The sequence below is a fragment of the Parus major genome, chromosome Z, assembly GCF_001522545.3.
Source record: "Parus major isolate Abel chromosome Z, Parus_major1.1, whole genome shotgun sequence".
NCBI lineage: Eukaryota > Metazoa > Chordata > Aves > Passeriformes > Paridae > Parus > Parus major.
In genome coordinates, this window is record NC_031799.1 from 7680687 (window position 1) to 7702634 (window position 21948).

The following is a 21948-nucleotide window of genomic DNA, read 5'->3' on the forward strand; positions in this document are numbered from 1 at the left end:
GTCCCGGGGGGCACGGCCGGCTGCTCCGCCCGGTCCCGGCCCCGGCCCGCCGCTCACATGGCGCCGCGCCCGCCGATATTTCTTTTATTCCGCAGCAGATGAGGGTGGGTGGGATTTTTTCCCTCTTTTCTTTCTTTCTCTCTTTCTTCTTTTTTTTTTTTTTTTTTTTTTTTTTTTTTTTTTTTTTTTTTTTTTTTGCAACAAGTGGCAGTCAGACAGCAACACCCCTCCCCGCTCCCATTTGCTAGCGCACGTCTAGGGAGTCACCCGGGGAGGGCTGGGCTTACGGCAGCCCCGGGGGGATCGCCCGGACCGGCCCGCCAAGAGCCGGCCAGGGGCCGCCCTGCGCGGGGCCGCGGGAGGGGCTGAGCCGGGGGTGACCCCCGGTCTGTGTCTGTGTGCGGGTGCTGGACGAGGGGAGCTCCTGGGGGTCTGTGCAGGCTGTGCACACATAGAAGTGTGAGGGGAAGGCAGTGTGAAGGAGAGAGGGGTGTGTGAGGGGTCTGTGCGCACGTATGTAAGAGGGTGCTGGACCCATCGGACACCTTTCCGAGGGTCTGTGTGTGTGTAGATACCTGTGTGTGCTGGGAGAAGGTGCGTGCTTGTGTGTGTTCGTTGCCTGTGTGTGCACAGTGGGATGGATGAGCTACCCGGAGTGTCTGAGCACCCCTGTGCGCAATGGGAGAAGTGAGGGCATTACTCGTGTCTGTATGGGAGCCCCCACACACCAGCGGGAGTGTGCCCGGTGCCTAAGGTGTGTGTGTGCCCTGGGGTGCATGTGGAGGACGTGTGTCCATCACCTGGAGCAGTAACCATGCACATGCGTGTGCAAAGCCATGTGCACTGTCACAGGGGCTGAGCACCTCCAGTGTGTGCACTCGCGGTGTGTGTTTGCTCTAATAAATTCCCTATTTATGTCCGTGTGGAGCTTGGGCGTGTGTGTTTCATGTGTTCACCTGTTGGTGTGTGCAATCTCTCTTGGGAGGGGTAGGAGGGGAAGGTGTGTGCACACGTGCTTTTTTGGGGGAAGTGGGCGTGTGTGCTCCATATGCAGGTGCAAAGGAGTGTTTGGGACAAGCTCCAAGTGCTGAACCCTGGGCTCCATCCTCGGGGGCTGGAGTATCACAGCAGCATTACCCATGACTCTGAGCCTTTGAAGGGATCTTTGTGGCAGGTGCTGTGGGTACCTGGCCCCTGGCTGAAGGTACTGTAATGTGGCCTGGATGCCCAAAGAAGCTTCCTGGCACAGGTAGAACAAGGCCATGTATCTCTGTCACTGGAGTGTCTCAGTGGCCCTGGCTTGCACTGTGTCCCTGCAGTGGGGTAAACTGTGGCACCAGGGTATCATCAAGTGTGTCTCCAGATGTCAGACAAGGATGTAAGATGAGGTTAGAGCACAGCACCTCTCTGCCTTGCGTGCTGCCTGCTGGCAGCATCCCCAGATTGTTTCCTTACTCTCCCCTCCACCTGCCTGGCTGCCAGATTTCCCTGACTCCTTTCTCTATGGATGAAACTTTTCCAGGAGGCAAAGGGCATTTTTTGGCCAGGGCAGCTGCAGGGTTTGTGTGGATTCCTGGGGAGCAGCATTACCCCACAACACTGCAACACAAGGGACAGTGGCTTTGGTCCCATCCCACAGCCAGAGCAGTTTGTTGTTGAGATTTCCTACTGCTGCATTGAGTTTTGGTGGCATGGGATGACAGGAGACTGTGTGGCAAGGGCTGGTGGCTCTGTCCCCTCCATGGCCACCTGTGTGCTGCAGGGGCCAGGGGCAGCCAGCATGAGCCAAGTCCTCCCTTTTCCTCCAAGCACCCTGAGGAAAACCAGCTGCTGGCCATGCTGGTGGCAGGAGCTGACTGCTCTCAGGCTCCATGGCCCAGCTCTGTCCCCTTCACCTCTTCTCTCTGTGGGGAAAAGCTGCTGCTTCTGTGCTCTCCAGTTTCCCTATGAACATCTTGTGAGAAACTACCCTGTGTCCTGCCATGGCTCTGATGACTCTTGGGACTCCTTAAGCTCCTGGCACCTCAGCAGCATTTGACATACTGCACCATGCTCACCAGGGAGGCTCTCCTGGAAAAATCAGACCGTTCCCTGGGAGCACAGGGCAGCTCCCGACCCCGCAGGGCCCCCAGGCGCTGTTTATCTTTGCAAAGGAGATAAATTAGCTGTCGGCCATCCTATTTCAGGGCTGGACAGCTGTAGCTTGCACTGGCCCATCCCATCCTGCTGTAGCAGAGGCAGGGACCTCCCCGTGCTTGCCAGCCCTTCTGAGTGCTAGTCAGTGTGGCTGAATTGCCACTGAGAAGATGAGACCTGGCTCTATTTCAGAGAGATCCACAGGGCCAGATGACCCTCAGGACTCATTGCACAGGACAATGCCACATGGCTCCAGCTTTCCCCTCACATTGCTGCTGCCTTGCATCCCAGTGTGCTACACCCTCTGCTTTGGGCTGTGCCTTATCCCCTGCACAAGGAAAATTGTGCTGGGTGGGGTGTGACAGATGTGGTGACTTCTCTATGGCCCAACAGGGACCCAAGTGTTCAGGGAAGCTCCCCTTCTGCAAGGCAGAGGGGTTGGGGTGCTAGGGTCAGTTTAGCACCCAGGCCAGCTAATGGCAACACCAAGGTCTCCAGGGGGTACAGCACGTCCCATTGCCTTGGGCATGGCCACCAAGGGACCTGTCCTACTCAGTTCCTCTCTAGAATGTCCACAGTGATAGCAGCAGCTCTGGAGTTCTGCAGATGTGTCATGAAGTATGTCTGCGCTCAGGATCTCTTTGGGGCAGGCAAGTAGGACCATGTCCCCTTTGCCCCTCTGCTCAGCATTTTGCACCGATGGGCTCTGGTGACACTCCCAGCTGGAGAGAAATTCCCCAAACGGCTATTGACAGCTGTGGCTGTGGAGGCACAGATAGATAGTGGAGGTATAGACGGGCACAGCAGACAGCGGAGCAGAGTGAGAGATACTTGTAGCAGAGAGATACCGCAGGAGGAATTGAGAGATAGATCCTGTGGGTTGATCAATACCCACTGCATGTGGAGGGACAGCAAGATAAAGCAAGTTGCAGGGGGAAGGTGTTAGGAGGGCAGCGATCTGCATTTGTCCCGGTGACAGCTCTGGGGAGATGCCACTCACGGTTGCTTCAGCTGAGACTGGGGAAGAGCCAGATCGGGGGTGCAGGTGCCTGTAGCTGACTCTCCTTGCCCATCTCCAGCCACTCCAGAAGGGTTTGGTACTCTTTGAGGTACCCTGGGGTCCCATCTGGCCTCTGGACACCAGAAGGTGCATATTTTCTGTGTGTCCTGGTCACACCTTCTGTCTCTCCAAGGAGTACCTGCTGTCTGTGGGCATTTTGAAGGATGCTGTGTGCCTGGGCAGCCAAGGGGGAAAGGGGCAAGCCCTGGCCCTGGCACAGGGGCTGTGCTGTAGCTGGGTGGCAGGTGAGCTTCCAACCTGTGCCTCAGTTTCTCCATGAGAACCAAATGATGGGTCAGGCCAGCATGGATTTGGACATGGATGACGAGGCATGGGAAGAAGAGGCAAAGGCACCAACAGCCTGCAGAACTTGCTGTGTCCAGAACTCATCTCTTCTCTGCTGGTCATTGGAGACACTCACCTGATTAGGAGGTTGCAGCCACCAAAGAGATGCTTTTTGTGACCCTTTAATGAATGCCTGGCACTCAGTGCTCCTGCTGGGATGGGGACAACCCCTCCTGGTGCAGCAGAGTTGCCAGGGCTCCGGGGTCTAAGCCCAGCTCCACTCTGCTGGCATTTGCCTGATCCACCTCATGCTGCATGGTTTCTCTGCATGTCGTGGTTTCTTTCTTCATGCCAGCTGAGCTAGGAACCCCCAGAGCAGCCTTTTGCATGGACAGGGCACTTTTTTCTGGCCCTGCAGCCAGGCTGGGGGGGATCCCCCGCCCAGGATGGAGTTATTGACATGGGTGCTACAGAAAACACTGCTGAGATTGTTCACACTAATGTTATTTAGCAGCAATATTTCCGTAATAAAAGAAATCAATGGGCAAGAGAAAAGACCTGTCCAGAGCTTTGATTTTCTTATTTTAATGGCATACTTATTTACTCCCACCAGCGTGCCCATCGGATTTTCATTACGCGGCCTTCGCTGTAAGTGGAGCGGTATTGATACGAGCTGCTGAGTTAGCGCCTTGCCGCGCAGGGCAGCTCAGGTGGGATTGCTCATGTTCCCCAACAGGGCTCTGCCAAACCCCAGAGAACAGGCCTGGTGTGGGGTCAGGGAGGCCTGGTAGCCCACAGGAACACACGTATGTGCACACACACACACACACACAGCCCGCCTGCCCGTGAGCACGCAGCGGTGCACACCTGCTGCCACGTGCACTGCAGGCTGTGCACACGCACAGGTGTGACACGCTTGTGTCACCTGCATGGGCACACACACAAACACAGAGGAACAAAACTCTTCTGATTGTACCCATGCACATGTCCTGCGCACACGTGCCCCAGCATTCACACACCTGCAGTTGCTCTGTATGGACAGATACCTGATGGTTCTACCCATTTACAAATGTGTGTGAGCCCCACCTGTCACACCCACACCCACTTGGAAACTATTCTATCTAAACGCACACATGACCTGTGAACACACACACACACACGTGATGTGTCTGACAGCATGTGTGTGCACCTGCATGTGTGTGCAAACCTCTCAAAACCACCTGCTATGCATGGGTCCAACCATCCTTGGGGGGCCACAGACTCAGCACTGCCACTGTCCCTCAAAAGGATGGAGCCCCCTGAGCTCCAAGATTGCCCATGGAAGCAGGGACCTGGCACCAGCCCAGGCTTTGGTCATCAGTGACTGCAGTGGCGAGAGGAGTAACAGCACCATCTTCTGCCAATCCCCGGCAGCTCAGACAGAGCCGATCCTGTCCAGCTCGGTACTGCCAGGACTTTGAGTGGGATGATACCAGCTTCCCTGGGGACACCCAGATGTCAGCAGGACTGCTGCTGAGGCTGGAGCTGGCCTTCACCACGGCAGGGCTCAGCACACTCCAGAGACTCTTCCAGAGACCCAAGTATGTGGGATGAACAACTTTATTACTGGTATCTCTTTTCAGGTAGCAAATTGAGAACTAGCCCATGTGCAGGGCTGCTGGTCAGCAGAACAGGGACAGTCTGGGGAGCAGGAGGATCAACATGCTACAGGCCAGGGTGGCCAGGGACACACTCGTGTGTTTGGCAGCAGAATGGAGGTGAAAGCCCTCCACCAAGCAGTGAGCTCACACGGGTCTGACCACAGGGGTGTAAGCAGGGTGCACAGCTGGGTTTGGTTGGAGGATTACAGCACTCTCCTGGCAGCCGGGATCCCATGCCGGGAGCCAAGCAGAGTGGCTGTCCCCAAGGGGTCTCACAGCTGGGGGAAGCATTTTGAGGGATGAGATCCCATCCTGAGCTAGTACAGACATTTGGGCACTCGAGGACACTAGGTACGTGCATAGCCAAGAGGCCACGCGGAACGGGGTCTCCATTAAGGCGACAGACGGTGGGTTTCCCCCTTGGGGGGCACTGCCGGGAGAGGACTTTGGGGAAGTGGCCCTCTTCCAGCCCCAGCCATCCCCGAGGGCAGATGACACACAGGGGAGCAGGGGGCCCTCCAGCACAGAAGCTGGGCATCCCCTCACTGCCAGGGCATCTCAGCGCTGATCCTGCCCCGTGCCAGGGTGACAATGTGTGCTGCCAACCCACATCAGCAGGGATGGAGCCACGGGAGATGCTGCCAGCTGGACACAGCACTTTGCGCTGCCCGCAGTCCCGGCAGGCTGCCAGAGACATGGGGGACTTAGCGGCCGACCTCTGCAATGGGTGCTCTGGTCTGGTCTACCCTGTGCACCCTGCCCCAAGGGCAGCATAATTCCCTGATGTCTCAGGAGCTGAGTAAATCTTTTGGGCCCGGGGACAGCCAGCTCCACCTTCTCTCCCGCTGCATGCTGAGGGCACACAGGGATGTTTGTACACTGCAAGGCCACTCCAGCCCTGAGGGATGGAAAAGCAGGACGTGACTCTGATAGAAAGGAGGGACAGGCAGGTAGTAAAGAGAACTGATGTTCTGTGTTGCTGTGACTGCCGAGGTCCCTCAGTCCTGGCACCCTGTTGGCCTGTGGGGAAAGGACAGAACAGTTTGGGGAAGGCACAGGGGATCTCCTGCTGCCTCTGCTAGAACCTGGACTTGGGGAGGAAGAGAAAACTGCTAGGAGGAAAGGAGCCAACTGGGTTCAGCAGGGTGCCCTGGTGAGACGGGCTCAGCACCCAAAGGTGCTGAAGAAGGCATTTGCTTCCAGGAGCAGGCCCTTTGCGTAGACACGCAGGGTGTAGAAGAGGGTGACGAAGTCCTGAGTGCTGAAGAGGGTGTCAGCCAGGGCGAAGGCGAGTGTGGAGGGGATGAAGCCCCGGCCATACTCCACCATCCAGGTGCCTGCACTCCACTGCACTGACGTGGCCTCTCCTGCCTGGTGCACGATGGTGTCCCCTGCCAAAACACACAACCAGCACGGCTCCCAGCGGCTGCCCCACATCACGCCCAAATGGGAGACACGGGATCAAGGCCTTCCAAGCCCATCCCAGCCTTGCTCCCTCTTCTCTTACTGCCACCCACTGAGATGCTGTGATGTGCCACTGGGAACCCAAACTGCTCTATCTTGAGCTCTTGGCTTCCATCAGCTCAAAGGAAGGGCCTCTACAACAGCAAGTGGCTGTGCCCCAAAGACATGGATGCAGCCCACAGGTCACCATACTGCTGCATTTACCTGGATAGTAGATCTCACTTCTGGTGGTCCCCTCCTTCCATTGTCGGAATGTCCCCGAGATGACAGTGTCAGATATATCTGCCCAGTAGCGACCTGTGGGAGGACAGACAACACGGGCTCAGTGTCTGCCTGCCAGGGACAGCACAGGAGTCCAGGTCTGAATCATGAGCAGCGTGGTCAGGATGGCAGTCCCAGTGTCTCAATACACCAAGAAGTGCCAACAGCTCTGGTACCCCCACTGTCTGTGCAAAGAGCCATATACCACCAGCCAGGGCTGCTGGGTGTCCTTAAACCCTGTAATTTCCAACTTCTTTGGCATTTGCTCCCTCCTGAAGCATTGGGAGATGAGAAGTCTGCCACTGCCTGCCAGCTGGATGCGGAAAGTCCTGGCCACACAGCATGTCACACACAGGGACCTGCAAATGCAGCAGAACACCATGGGGGGTGGTCCCCCTTGCAGGGAATGTTTGGCCAGCATCATTCACCCCATACCAGTAGTGAAGCAGTGGGCTCCCTGTGCTGGGTACAACATGGAGTGAAAGAGTGGAGTAGAAATAGCTGAGAGAACTTCCCTGCCCAGCAGCCCAGTCCCCCTGCTTACCCGAGTGTCCCCCAGTGTCGACAGCTGTTCCAAAGAGCAGCACGTACTCAGTGAGTGAGGCATGGAGCAGGCACATGGAGCCCATCCACCCGCCTGCATTCACAAACACCCACTGCAGGTCCTCGTCTGGCAGGATGTGGCCTGGGTGCTTCTTTCGTAGCTCCACAATGATCTTGGAGAAAGCCAGCTCATGGTCCAGCCCTGCAGCACCCAGGGGCACTTTAAGTCCCTGGCACAGAAAAAGCTCAGCCAACCACACCCCCACACCACCGAATCCCCTGCACAGCCACAGGGTCTCAGCACATCATTAGAGAGGTCTGCCCAGGGAAGATATCTCCTCTCTCCAGCCCTCCAGCTCCTGTTGACCCAGCTCCACCACCTCCCTGGATGGTGATGGAGGATAAGCAGGACCAAGTGCTCCAGTCCTACTGCCCATCCCAGGTGCTGGGCAATATGGGAGACCTAAGCAAGGTGACAGTGCCCCTGTGCTGGTGACATGCACCCCCGACCAAACTCCCTGTGCCCTAAGGGGACAGCCCTCTTCTCAAGCCCCAGGCCTGACCCACCTGGGGCTTCAGCTCCAACCAGGCTGGATGATGCCGCTGCCCTGGTCCCCATCCCTCCTTTGCTCCGGAGTCCCATCTTCCACACCGCTTCCCCCGCGTTTCCTGTTGCTGTTTCCCGGTGCCGATCCCCTCCCTGTCCCATTCCTGCTGCCCAGGCCCAGCTCCCTGCCCCTCCCTGACTTCGGCCCCCATGATCCCTCCACGATCCCGGCCTCCTTGTCCCGGACCCTCCTCGCTCCTTCGTCCCCGCTACGGCTCCCCCCTCCAGCCCAGGCCGCCGGTCCCCGTCCCGTCCCATGCTCCTCTCTTCATCCCCAGCCCCTTGCCCATCCCCATCCCCACCCCCATCCCTCCTCGGCCCCGCTCCCCGCCGCCCCTCCGCGTCCCCACGGGCGGCGCGTACCCGCGTGGTGCCGGGCGAGCTGTGCGATCTCGGCGGAGGTGAACTCGTAGCGCTTGGCCGCCAGCCACCCGCGCAGCCCCTGCAGCACCAGCGCCAGAGCGCCCAGCGCCAGCCCGACCCGCAGCGCCCGCCGCCCCCACACCGCGCCCATCCCGCGCTCCGCCGCCCCCGGCACCGGGAGCGGGACCCGGGCCGGGACCGCCCCCGCCGCGGCCACGCCACGCAGGGCCCGGGCGGCTGCGCCGGCGCGCCGGGGCGGGGCGGGAGGCTGGAAGGGGCCGATCCCGCCGGGTTTCCGGGAGTGGGGCGGCATGGAGCCATCGCTGGCGGAGGGGGGCGGCCGCTTCCGCGCCAGCGGTACGGATGGGGCTGCCTTCCTCCGTCCTTCCCTTCAGACCCCCGGCGGAGCTCAGCACGACCCCGGGAAGCGCCAGCTGCGGGGACCTTCCCCGCCCAGAGCAGCGGGGCTGCCGGACTGGGACAGGGACAGGGAGGAAGGGGTGAAGCTGAGGGAGGGCGTGCAGACCGTCTCGCTTGCCCCTTGAGGGGGCGCGGCGGGTGGGCTGCGTGCCCCCCTTGGCGGCGCGGCCTGCGCCTGACGCCCCGCTGCTCTCCCGGCCCGCAGAGCACCAGCACGTTCGGTACAACCCGCTGCGGGACGACTGGGTGCTGGTATCGGCCCACCGGGTGAAGCGCCCTTGGCAGGGTCAGCTCGAGAAGCCACCCCCTGAGGATGTGCCCCGCTGGGACCCCAAGAACCCCCTCTGTCCCGGGGCCACCCGGGCCAACGGCGAGGTACCACCAGGGACACAGGGATTCGGGCTGCCCCTGCCACCCCCTCCTGCCTTCATATCATCTCTCGACCCGGCAGGTGAACCCAAAGTACGAGGGTACTTTCGTCTTTCCAAATGACTTCCCTGCACTCCAGCCTGATGCTCCAGAACCTGGTAACTTTGGGCAGTGGAGCAGGCTGCTGGGTACCCCCTGACTTGGGTCCTGGGGCTGCTGCAGGGTGCCCTGGGGAGGCTTAGGTTCTGCCTCAGCACCTTCGTCCTGCCCACTCTTTGTCCTTCCCCAGATGACAGTGATCACCCCTTGTTTCGAGCTGCCCCAGCCCGGGGTGTGTGGTAAGTACCTACATGGCTCCAGCGGGTTTGGGACACAATTTGTCAAGAACCTGTGGAATAGTGCTGGATTGGGCCTGCTCCCCTCATGCAGTGCCTGTTCTTTACACACCTGCTCACTTTTGGGGTCATTCTGAAGGTTTTGGCCCTGTCCCTTGTCCCACTGCACCCAGCAAAGCTGAGAGGGTCTCTGGAGACACCTGCAATCACAGCTACGCATGTTTCCTCTACAGCAAGGTGATGTGTTTCCACCCCTGGTCAGACCTGACGCTGCCTCTCATGTCCCTGCCAGAGATCCGGGCTGTCGTCGATGCATGGACAGAGTTGGCAACTGAACTGGGTGCTTCCTACCCCTGGGTGCAGGTGTGGGGCTGGTGGGAGCTGCTTTTTTGTGGGTGAAGGTGGGAGGGTGGCACTGGGTACTGCAGCAGTACTTGGGGCTGGGAGCTTCCTAGTTGTGTGTGGGTCTCCTGCTTCGTGCCCTTTGAGCCTTGATGCCCTGCTGAACCTTTCCATGTGGGTTGCTTCCCTGCTGTGCTGGGGACACCACAACAGCCTGCAGTGGGGGCCCTGTGGCTGGGACCTGCTCGCTGCACCTCTTCCTCTTCTCCTAGATCTTTGAGAACAAGGGAGCGATGATGGGCTGCTCCAACCCGCACCCCCACTGCCAGGTGAGGATGTCCCACCTGTGACCTGGCTAAACTACAAGTCCCTTTGGTAACCCTACATCAAACCCCGAAGGCAGGTGTGAACGGCAATCGCCCTGCCCTGGTCCCAAAGCTTTTTTTACAATGAGGGTACCCCTGTGCCTGTCACCTTCCTCCTCTGGGGACTGTCCCTTGTGGCTGCCACATGCCAGACCCTCCACCTGGTGGCAGCAGGGACCTTCAGATGGGAAGCATGACTAGGAATACCCCTGCAAGTGAGGGGTACAGGCACCTCAGTCCTGTGCCCCAATGTCCCTCCCAGGTGTGGGCCAGCAGCTTCCTCCCGAACGAGGCGCGCCTGGAGGACCGGACCCAGCGCCAGCACCTGAGCCAGCACGGCGTGCCCATGCTGCTGGAGTACGCTGAGCAGGAGGCTCGCCGAAAGGTGACGGCATGGATGTTGTCTGTATCCTCTCCCTGGGAGCTGTTTGTGTGCCGGGGTGGGCTCTCCAACCCCCAGGAGCTCGGCACTAGGAGTGCCCTGGGGCGCTGGGACTGTGTATGTCCCCATCAGGCGCTGCATGTAACACCCCCCCTGCAGTGCTACAGGCTGGAGACAGTCACTGGACAGCGGCCAGGCAGAAAGGGATGTTCAGTTAGTGACAGCTAACTGAACATGAGCCAGCAGTGTGCCCAGGTGGCCAAGAAGGCCAGTGGTATCTTGGCCTGTATCAGGAATGGTGTGGCCAGCAGGACCAGGGAAGTCATTCTTCTCCTGTGCTTGGCACTGGGAAGGCTCCACCTTAAATACTGTGTCCAGTTCTGGGTCAGTTTAGGAAGGATATTGAGATACTCAGATTCCTCTGGACAGAAGCAGCAAGGCTGGAACACAAGCTCTATGAAGAAGAGCTGGGGGTGTTTAACCTGGAAAAAAGGAGGCCTAGGGGAGACCTTATCACTCTCTACAGCTCCCTGAAAGGACATTTTAGTCAGCAGGGTGTCAGTCTCTTCTGACAGGCAGCCAGTGGCAGGACAAGACAACACAGTCTTAAGCTGTTCCAGGGGTAGTTTAGGTTAGACATTAGGAAAAAAAATCTTCACTGGAAGAGTGATTGGGCACTGGAATGGACTGCCCAGGGAGGTGGTGGAGTCAAAAAGACTGAGTGTGGCACTCAGGGCTGTGGTTTAGTTGATAAGGTGGTAGGTCATAGGTTGGACTGTATGATCTCAGAAGTCTTTTCCGACCTAGCTGGTTCTGTGATTCTGTGCCCTGCAGGAGCGGCTGGTGGTGGAGAATGCAGACTGGCTGGTTGTGGTGCCATACTGGGCTACCTGGCCCTACCAGACCCTGCTGCTGCCCCGCCGCCACGTCTGTCGTCTCCAGGACCTCAGTGACAGTGAGAAGGACAGTGAGTAGCTCTGAGCTTTATCGTACCCCATCCCATGTCCTTTGGGCTTGGCCTTTGTTAGGAGGCAGCTTGCTGGTGCTGGAGGGCTTCTGTCCTTGGAGTGGGGGCTGCCAAGCTTAGCTGAGGAGAATGACAACTCTGTTTTTTTAGGATAAAAACTAGTTGTTTGGGCACAGCCAGCACTGCTGGTGGGACTCGTGTCCTTTTGGGATGATGAAGCGCATGGTGCTCCCTGCTTTGGTGGGGGGCTTCTCCTGCTGCACTGCTCAGGCTCCCTGTGTGTGTGGGGAGGGGTGGGAATTACCAAGTGCATCCCTCCTGCTTGTCACTGGTGTCCACCCAGGGAGACCTGCTGTGAGTGACCCCACTGCATGGGCTCAATGTCTCCCTGCCAGGGACAGCACAGGAGCCCAGGTCTGGCAAGCTGCTGGCCAGCTCAGGGTGTGAATCCCTGTCACTTTCCTGCAGGCCTGGCCTCCATCATGCAGAGGCTGCTCATCAAGTACGACAACCTCTTTGAAGTCTCCTTCCCCTACTCCATGGGCTGGCACGGTGAGTGGTGTGGCTCCACAGTCCTCTCATCCACATCCCCATCCCCCTGCTGCGGCTCATGCAGTGCCTCTACCCCCTGCAGGAGCCCCCACAGGCCCCTACCTGGAGGAGGAGTGCAGGCACTGGCAGCTCCATGCCCACTACTATCCCCCGCTGCTGCGCTCCGCCACCGTCCGCAAGTTCATGGTGGGATACGAGATGCTGGCCCAGGCACAGAGGGACCTCACCCCAGAGCAGGTGAGTGCAGCTCAGGGGCATTGGGGGAGCCAGGAGGCTGTGTGCCAGGCCTGTCCCTAGGACCAGCCTCTGGCTGTCCCTTGTGCTGTGCCCTGCAGGCAGCCGAGCGCCTGAGGAGCCTCCCTGAGGTACACTACAAGAAGAGGACCGAGGAGGTGTGATGGGGAGCAGCACAGCATCCAGGCCTCGGATGTGAGTGTGGGGGGGCTTCTTATTGCTTTCTACCACTACCTGAAAGGAGGCCATAGCCAAGTGGGGCTTGGTCTTTTCTCCCAAATAAGTAATGATAGGACAAGAGGGTACAGCCTGAAGTTGTGCTAGTGGAAGTTTAGATTGAATGTTGGAAAATACTTCTTCACCGAAGGGTTGGTCAGACATTGGAACAGGCTGCCCATGGAAGTGGTGGAATCACTGTCCCTGGAAGTATTCAAAAAAATGTGTAAATATGGCATTTAGGGACCAGGTTTAGTGGTGGGGTTGACAGTGCTGTGCTAACAGTGGAGGTTTAAGATTGTATCATTTGGTGTGCTCAGTAGGGCCACGAGTCAGCTGGGAGTGGTGGGAACCAAGGCCTGGGAATTCATGTCAGCTGTGACCCCTCTGAGCTCCCAGATTGTCCTGAACCTTGTCATGGCTTGGCTGGTTTTGGGACTGGTTTTGCCTGTTTGGGGATTCAGGGCCTAACCCTGTGACATCCTTGTGTAGGTGGTGTTCCTTTTCTCTTTCATCATCCCAGGCACTGTCTTCTGTCCCCATGGCATGCTCCTACCACCACTAAAGGGCTTACCCTCCTTATCAGTCCAGTCTCACTGGTGGGACTGGGAGTTCTTCTGCCCCATGGAGGGGCACAACCCCCCTGGACAATAAAACCTGGAAGCAAAGTGCCTCTACCTGTGCTCTCATGGTGCTCAGCCCTAGGTGGGAGGTATGGGGTCTCTGGTGAAGACTCCAGCTGCTGGTGGGGGGGTAACACAGGGCTCAGGGGATGTACTGGCAGCCCAATACCTGTTGCTGCTGTCCCTGCCTCTGCGCTGCCTCCTCTTTCTCCCTGGGGGGAGCTCTGAGTCTGTCTCTGAGTGCTGCAGGCTTGTGGAGGAGTGAGAAACAGAGGAGGAATGGAGGCTCCCAAGCTTCCATTCCTTACCCCAGGGCTTAGCCAGCTCCTGGGAGAGGGCAGAGCTCTGTTAGACTTGCTGCACAGAGGCTGCTGGCTGCTCAGCCCTGTGCTGTTCATCTTCTCTGGCTGGGATTGCTGGGCAGCAGCCCTCATGTTGCCTGCTGCAGGTACAGGGGCTGCTGGGATGCAGCCAGGGGCTGGTTCATCACTCACCTGGGGGCTGGCAGCTCTCTTCGTGGTGCTGCTCCCACCTTCACTGTGCCCACCCATGGGGTGGGATGGTGCCAGCCTGGACCCTGGGCCGAGCTGAGGGATGTTCTGTTCACATCTGTCTGTGCTGTCCTCCCTTTCCTTCCAGGAAAGCCCTGGGCTCTGCAGGGGTAGCTGATGGACAGTGCTGCCACCACAGCTGATGTGGGGGGATGCAAAGCACTGTGCACCCTCACTTCTTCACAGATAGTTGTTATTTGTCACTAATGAGCGATTCTGACAATTCTGTAATGAGACATCCTCCATGTCAGGTCTGTGAGTGTGCTGCTGGGGGCTAGAAATGCCTTGCAATGTATTTCTCCTACCTCCAACCTCCAAGACAACAGCCGTGTTCCCTGTGCCCCATCCGTGTGTCATTCCCCCATCTGTATCCATGGACTGGGACAGATGGAAGGACCTCCTGGCCTGTGATGCTGGATGCCCTCCTACGTGCTGGTCCTATCTTTCTGCCTGATTGCCTCATCCCAGAGGCACAAGGTGCCCTCACCTGCCTTCAGCGCTCCCCAGGTGCTCCGGGGCTGTGGGGAGGAGATGGTGGCTGACCCTTGAGCCTGGAGCTGTCATTGTACACAGCATCTCTCACCAGGGCATCGGGGCTGCCCAGCTGGGAATCTGACCTCTTGTAAAACTGATTTCTCCCCTCCTGGGACAAGCAGAGTCCCTTTGGTCTCTGCCACCATCCCAATCGCAAGCCCTTTCCATTGCAAACAAGTGCCTCCGCTCCAACTTCCCTGCTTATTCTCCAGGGTCCTGGGAAAGCGGCAACAAATTGACTTTAAGTGTGGCAATCCAGCTCGGGGTAATTAGCGGCTGAAGCGGTTGTAACGAAGCTAGTCATCTCCCTGCACGCGCAGTTAGCTCTGATTTAATGGCCCGGCGGCTCCCAGCCCGGGCTGCCGCGCCTCGGCCCAACGCCGTAAATGAAACTCGCAGTTAAGTCAAGCGGTATTAAACTTTACAGTCGCCGTCTTTAAAAACGGGACTCTCTCCAATAAATCAGGGCAAGTGGGATTGTAAATATCGAGGCAGGATCCATATTGCTTAATTAAACAGCGCCTAATGAACAGCCTGTTTGTTGTGCTGTGATTTAGGATGGAGGCTGGGGAAGCAGTGCGTGCTGAGGAGGGCTGGTGCCCGTGCCAGGGTGCCCTCTGCTGCAGGTACCACCTGCTCAAGTTTATCTGCTTAAAAAACTCAGAGATGGCCTGAGAATTAGTTTATTGTTTTGTTTTTTTAATTAAAATGGCCCCCTGAAATCTGAAATGGGGTGAAAGCAGCAGTTAGAGGAGGAAGAGGATGTGGTTCACACAGTGTGAGAGCTTGACCCTGGTTATGCTGAGCTCCCCACTTCCTCACAACAGTTCTAGCCTGCTATTGCCCTCATACTTTTAGCTTGTGCATGGGGGGTGTGAAAGGCTGGAAGGGAGCAAGAGCCTTTCCCATGTCACAGGGTGGTGCAAATGGAGCTGCTGGGAATGGAAAGGCATTGCAATCCATAGGAACTGTTGTTGTGCTGTAAAACCTGAAGTCTTTTATATTTTGGTAGTTGCAGTCCAGTTGTAATTAAAAGGTGATTTACTGCAAGGTGAATAAAAAAGTCTGGCTGGTGAGGGATGAGGGAGTGGAGGGCCTGTGAGGTACCCTGCTGTTGTTCTTGACCTGGGAGCATCAAAGGGGAGCTGAGGCCCATTGGGATTCCCCATAAGGATGTTCCTTGATGCTATTTCATTTCTCCAGGGGAGCTGTTGGAAATCCTTGGAGAAGTATTTCTGTGACTGGGTCATCCTTGTCCTGAGTCTCCATCTCCCAGCATGAGGGCAGAAATGTCCTCTGCAATTGCTGCCCTGAGCTGCTCTGGGAGAAGGAACAGGGCAGGTGGTGGGGAGAGTGAGAGGAACTCAAGCATAGAATTAATGAATTAAAATCCACTGAGGTCCCATAGAGGTGTTTGTACCTTCTGTGGTGCATTCATTAATTAATTAATGGGTCTGTGAGGAATTAGGAAAGGGACAGAACGCTGCTGCACAGGGCTGGCACAAGCTGTCCTCTTCAAGGAGAAAGGGATACACCCAGTGGGGGATCCAGAGATACTTGAGAGGGTGTGGCCAGGAATTTATTTTCATTTCTGTCCCATTTTCTGATGCCACTGAAAGAAATGGGTCAATCTGCCAAGGGATGTGACTTCCCCAAATCTCCTGGAGCTTTTTCTTTACTGAAATGAGCCAATGTCCTTGCCTGGGTTGTAGCAGTGACTATGTCCATGATTGTGCCTGCCCTGCATGTTTGGGAGACCCAGAGCACCCCCAGCTCTCACACTGACTTCTGTGGCCATGGGTGAGCCCTGGGATGCCAGTCTGGTGGACAGAGACCATTTGGCACAAGCACTTCGTGGCTGAGGGCAACTGCTGGAGGCATGTTCATCACCTTTAGTTGAGTGTCCATGTCCTTGGCATCTGCCAGGACATGGGAGGGCTGCAGAGAAGCTGCAGCTCCTGAGTCCTCCATCCTGCCCAGCCCTTCTCCTCTGCCTTCCAGTGCAGGTGAGACAATAAAATATTGAGCAAAGGAAGTTAATCTGTGACCAGTGTGTTTTAATCTGAAAGAAAAGTTACGAGTTGTGGCCTGCTGGTTCTTGCTGCAGTTTTACTGCCCTTCCTGATACCAGGTTAATGGCTGTCATTTCATTCCAGTTTTACTATTGGATTTGCCCTTATTGTTGAGTTTCTCCTTGTCGGCTGCTTCCTGTGAGATGCTAAACCCTCTGGTGCCCTGAAGCAGGTGGGCTCCATGCAGCGGGAAGAATTTGTGTGCCAGGAGAATGTAAATCAAAACCCAGACCCCTTTTAGATCATATCTTAGCTGGCCATGCAAGAGCAGCTGGGACAAAGAGAACCCACGTTGTGCATCTTCCCTGGGTTTGGCAGCTTCCTTGGCAGGACTTCAGACTAGCAGGAAACAATTTTGGAGGTGTCTTGACCATGTTTCAGACAGCTAGTGTGTTTTCCTTTGCTGATGGTCACTGAGTCCTTCCTGCAAGGCCTTTTCAGGTTCCTTGGGGACCATGAGTAGTAGGATGACTGCTGGTCCCAGGTGGACACAATTGGATGTCTGGATGCTGCCTAGCAAGCTCTGCATGTACTTCAGGCTGGCAGCCCCAAGGGTGGAATTTAGTTGGTTAATCATCTAATAATACAGGTAATTAAATACCATCACATTCCAACATCCATGTGGTCAGTATGCACTGGCACCCCAAATTTCCTGTATGCCTGGTGTTGGGGAGATACCTTCGGGCCTCAGCTCTTGGCAGTGAAGACCTGTCATTGCATGTGGTTTGAGCCTTTCCCATCCTGGGACCTCATCCCAGAGTCAGCAGCCTCTGTTTAGAGCAAGGGAAACAACAGGAGCATCCAGATTCCAGCTGGATTCAACCCAAACAAAACTCTCTGGGGGTGGAGGGGAGCAGGTGTGGGTGGGAGAGCAGGGGACTGGTCTGGGATAAGGGCAGCCAGAGGGAAGGTAATCTTTGACTGCAAAATCCACCAGCTGTGCAGATGCTGGGAGAAGGCTGGAAGCCCTTGCAGCATCCAGGATCTGGCATGGCTGAGATTGGGCACCCTGGCACATCCCTGGTGCTGGAGCCAGCTGTGAAAGCTCACAGACATCTGCCTGCCCTGTGGGGCAGGATCCCCCTTCATCCTGATGTTCCAGAGAATAAATCTGTACATATTTGCTAGTTATCATGTGTGATGCTGAGAAGTCTGCTACAAAGCCGCAGGGGCAGCGAGACATTGCAGTGCCAGGATGGATCAGAGGTGGAAAATCATCCCCTGGGATGTGCCTGGGCATGAGGTGACTCCTGCCAGAAGCAGAGCCCTTGGGAGAGAGGAGGAAGCAGAGAGATACTAATTAGATGCTAATAAATGAGTAATTAGTAGATCTCCAGCCTGCTTGGTGCCCCTGGGGCTCCCTTGCCCAGCTCCAAGCCAAACCACCTGCTTCAGTGTACCTAAGGTGGTTTAAGCCCCACAGGATATGGCTGGAGCAGGGATGAACCAGCTGCTGCTCTCCACGCACAGTGACAGGCTCAGCCACAACAAAAATATCCTCATAAATTGCCCTCGTGAAGCAAAACTCGACAAATAAAAGCCAAAAGTGCATTTGCAAGCCTGTTTGCTTTTAGTGTTTAATCCCTCACTTATTTTGCCCGCATTTGTCTCTATATCAGGGCAGCTCCTCCACTCCCTCATGGCTTTGCACTTGGGCAGGGGGCCAGGACTTCAGGGCTGCCTGTGCTGTCCCTGTGGGCAAGGCAGTGCCCCCTTTTTGTGCCTCAGTTTCCCCATGGCTCAAACAGGATCAGTCGCACAGAGGCCAGGCCTCACTGGCTGACCAGGCAGTGGGAGGCCCTGTGACAGCCCTGCAGATGTCTCTGGGCTTTTATAAGATCCCTGGGACACCCTCAGTGTGACACCCTTGCAGCTCCTCTGTCTTGGATGGTGCTGTCCCATCTTGAGGACAGGTCTTGAAGATATGGGAAAAAAGGTTTCCCAGCCCTGGGTCTGGCTGCTGCCCCAAAACAATGCTGTGCAACAAACCCCTGGCTTAGCACACCCAAACGGCAGGCTTAATATTTAATTCATACAATAAAAATAAATCTAGCTTTATTTTTAAAAGCAAATTTTTAATTTTCACACAGGCAAGAAACAGAGTGACAGTGAAGCCAGGATGGGTCCCCAAGATGCCAGCATGCTTTTTAACCCTTCCCATCCTGCTTTCAAATTCCTCTTGGGATCAGAGATGCTCAAAAAGCATCTGTCTAGTTCCAGCTGCTTCCAATGTGCTTCAGTAACAGCAGGACCCTGCTCCATCACAGCCCGTCAGGTCACCTCAGAAGTATCAGATCCATTGGCACAGGAAAAAAGGAATGACCCCCAGCCTCTGCTGGGGTCTAAAATTCCCTCCGCCCTGGAAAGGACTAGCCGACACATCAGGAACTTGGAATGATTATGATAAAACCTGTGGGACACCAAGGGCATCACTATGATTTGTGCTGTCTAAATGTTAATCAGAATAATAATGCCTATTGAGACAGCTGTTTTAAAAGGCTGTGATGTCGGAGTAAAAATTCCAATAAAACTCTATTAGCCCTTCCTCGTTACACTAATGGTGCCTGCTGCTAAAAGCCCCCTGCTATAGACACCCGTATTAATGGGCTTATTACAGGAAATAAAATCTGAGGCTGAACATTACAGTGAAGCCTGATTAATTCAGCAAGGTAATCTTTTTTTTCTTCCCCCTCCTCTCTGCCTGTTCTTTTTCTTCCCCTCTTTATTTAATGAATGTACTTCTTGAACTGCCAACTTTTGAGCTTTTCATGGAGTTTGGGGATGATTTTAAACTGATCTCGTTCACAAAGAGATGAATCTTTGAGCCGGCTCCTGGTGCAAATGGGGGGGAAGGCTTCTCAGATATCTCCATCAAACCAGGCAAGAGGAAAAGCAGCCAGGCTAGGAGTGAAGAGGTTAGAGATGGGGGAACAATGGATATCCCAGGGATATCCACCTGGAGTACTGCCTTGTGGGCCAGAACAGCCCATTGTTTATCACCAGGTAGGTGCATGTGACATTGGCCAAGGTGAAGCTGCTGGGGGCAAGCAGCATCTGCCCTCAGCTGCTCCTTCCCATCCCTTCTTGTCCTGACTCATCCTCTTTTGCTGTCACCTCTGACCCTGCAGGAAGGTTTGCCTGGGTCTCCTGTTCGCAGGTGCCATCCCAAAGACACTGTGGTATCACCCAGTGAGGCTGGCACCCTGGGCTCATGCTGAGAGGCAGAAACACTCTGACAGGCACACCACTATTCATACAGGCTATAAATAACTCCCATAAAAATCCTCTTCTTAGCCTTTTGTGTTCAGCCAAACCCTGCCAATGGGAAAGGAGACGGCATCTATTTTATGGGCGGCTGGAAGCCGGCTTTGCATTTTTCTGGCTCACGTAATCCCACAGGTACCCTCGTTTCTTTTCTTTTTTAACAGACTTTTGATTCACATTCCTCCCAGCCAAGTTTAATTATGGCCTTGGCTCCTGGTGCCAGGGAGGGGAAGGGAAGAGGGCAGCTCTGCTGGCTGGTGCAAGGACAGGGAACATGGGGCAAGGAGAGAGGGAAAGGGGAGAACAGGAGGGAAGGAGGAAAGTGAGAAGGAGGGAAAGCAGGAAGGAGCAGACAGGCTGTAAAGAAGGAAGGAAGAGGAAGAGGCAGAGGAAAAAAAGGAAGGAGAGTGGAGCCCAGGTGTGCACCCATCCTGGGAAGCCCAGAAAGGTGTCCACATCCCAGACTGGGTAATGACTGCATTTACTGATTTTCTAATTAACCACAGCAAGAAGCTGTGAACACTGAGCTTTTGGAGTAGTCTGGACATACTGGGTGGTGGACTATCAAAGTCTGGAATTCATTGATTCAAATTCCACACGGGTATGTTGCAGTCATACATGGGGCCAACATGCTACAGGGAGTTAATGATTTAATTGTATTGTAGGGAAGTTGAATTGCACTGGAAAGAGGAAGATGGTGGGATTGTAGAGCCTGCCAAGCAATCCTCAGGGGTCTGCAGGTGGGGCTGAAGTTGAGGTTTCCCTTTGGTGATCTGTGGCCTCCTTACCTTGGGAAATATAGTGGCCTTGGATTGGGGATGGCTGCAGATTTTTTTCCCTACCCTGCCTGTGCCCACCATGCTGTCAAGGTGAACACCCCATTAACAGCAGGGGTCTCTTCTGCCCTATGCAATAACACAGCCAATGCTCCCTTACTTACATGTCCACCCTAAAAAAAGAATGCCTTCCTTGTCATTAGTCTCTCAGATCCTGCTGGATAGGTTCTTGCTGTGATCTCTTCACCACCACACCCTTATCAGTGCCATCTGGAAGTGAAGGTGAGGATCAGCATGGGAAGCCTTGTGATGAGGGAGAGCACTCTGGGGAGTGGGAAGAGGGCACAAAAGCATCCAAACAGAAGGGGAAAAAAAAAAAAAGATGAAGAAATCAATTTAGTTACAATAAAGCCTCTTACTGTATTAACTGCTAATCCACAAATACACAAACACACAGAGGGAGTCCTTGGAATAAAGGCATTTAATTAAGCTATTTGCTTGAAGCTGGCTCTGAAAGATTGGGCGCTATGGAGGAACAGGCACAGTGGGAACCTCGTGGGAGATGCTTGCCAGGACCACTGGTGGCCTTCCCCCTTAGGTCAAGGCCATGGAGCAGTGCTGTCCCCTCCATGGAGACACGGCCCACTCTCCAGCCCCATCTGGATCTTTGTGGACTTCCCTTTGCTGGTGGGGTAGAACATCTCCTGGCCCCCCCATGGATGCTGAGGAGCTGACTTTTCATGATGTTTCCCATCCAGCTGGGGTGTGAACTGTTGGCATCACAGGGCCATTTGCTTTTTCCTCCTCTCCTTTTCCTTGAAGGGAGGGAGCCGCAGTCAGGGGGGTTATAACTCTTCTCTCCTTTCATTTGATCTGCCAGAGGGCTCAGCAGGGGGAAGACCCTGTCTCGGCAGGCTGCCCATGAGATAAAAGGCAGAGAGGGCCAAGCCAAGACATTTTTTCCACTGTTCCCCCCACCCCTTCGCCCCTTCCTCCATCCCCCTGGTTTTCTTGGCAAAGGACGAAACAGGGAAATGAGCATACTCCTTTCAAAGCCCTTCTTCTTTCAATATTGAACCGGGCCTGGATTCCCTTCTGAATGCCTGATTGCTGGCATTCCCACTCCCCATGCAGCCTAAACTGTAACAGCTGAGGGCTGGGGATGCTGTCGGGGGACTGCAGGCACGTGTGGGGAGGCTGTAAGGGAAGCACCAGCCCCTGCTTCCCATTGCAGTGTTGGGGCTGTGCTGCATGCCACAGACAGACGGCCCCTTGGGCACCCTCAGCCCCACTGACGCTTTTTGCCCCTGAAGCTCTGCTGCTCTGACATGTCACGAGGTGTGGGGTCCCTGCTCCTGGCAAGCTCATGGGTTGTAAGATGTTTGGCTGTGTCACCGTGTCCTGCAAAGCCTGTGCTAGCATGGGTCATGGGAGCCAGCTCCACTGTACTGGGATTCTTGCTAAGGCTTGGGAATCCTGTCCCGCCCCAAACTGGGATGAAAGCCACACCAGGGAACCTGGCAGAATTCAGCCCAACTCCCACTTGCTTCATTGGACTCAGTGAAGTGTTTAATTTTAACTTTTTCC

At 55.6% G+C, this 21948-nt stretch overlaps 2 protein-coding genes across 9 annotated transcripts in view; one reads left to right on the top strand and one right to left on the bottom strand.

The window, feature by feature from the left end:
• Positions 1 to 5062: 5062 nt before the first annotated feature.
• Positions 5063 to 8525, bottom strand: SIGMAR1 (sigma non-opioid intracellular receptor 1). Of its 2 annotated transcripts, none has more exons than XM_015652115.2 (4): positions 8360 to 8525; positions 7391 to 7591; positions 6790 to 6882; positions 5063 to 6512 (listed from the first exon to the last, which is right to left on the bottom strand). In XM_015652115.2, the coding sequence occupies exons 1-4, from the start codon at positions 8508 to 8510 to the stop codon at positions 6286 to 6288; spliced, it is 672 nt and encodes a 223-aa protein (XP_015507601.1). In that variant the 5' UTR covers positions 8511 to 8525; the 3' UTR covers positions 5063 to 6285. The 2 variants fall into 2 exon arrangements, with proteins under 2 accessions (XP_015507601.1, XP_015507602.1); XM_015652116.3 differs by lacking the exon at positions 8360 to 8525 and adding an exon at positions 7957 to 8061.
• Positions 8526 to 8635: 110 nt separating this feature from the next.
• GALT (galactose-1-phosphate uridylyltransferase) overlaps positions 8636 to 21948 on the top strand; it is a 33638-nt gene continuing 20325 nt past the window's right edge. For 3 of the 7 annotated variants that reach the window (XR_001518873.1, XM_015614939.1, XM_015614936.1), the window contains exons 1-11: positions 8636 to 8716; positions 8985 to 9154; positions 9231 to 9306; positions 9438 to 9486; positions 9717 to 9846; positions 10098 to 10154; positions 10453 to 10575; positions 11407 to 11539; positions 12008 to 12091; positions 12174 to 12328; positions 12427 to 12520. Coding sequence is in view for 6 of the 7 variants with exons in the window: in XM_015614939.1 (XP_015470425.1) it covers positions 8671 to 8716; positions 8985 to 9154; positions 9231 to 9306; positions 9438 to 9486; positions 9717 to 9846; positions 10098 to 10154; positions 10453 to 10575; positions 11407 to 11539; positions 12008 to 12091; positions 12174 to 12328; positions 12427 to 12489 (1086 nt within the window). In the remaining variant the exon portion in view is untranslated. Of the gene's footprint in view, positions 8717 to 8984; positions 9155 to 9230; positions 9307 to 9437; positions 9487 to 9716; positions 9847 to 10097; positions 10155 to 10452; positions 10576 to 11406; positions 11540 to 12007; positions 12092 to 12173; positions 12329 to 12426; positions 12521 to 13033; positions 13219 to 14461; positions 14780 to 18411; positions 18986 to 21948 lie in introns of those variants that run through there. The other 4 variants (XM_015614937.2, XM_033520434.1, XM_015614938.2 and 1 more) reach the window with 4 other exon arrangements.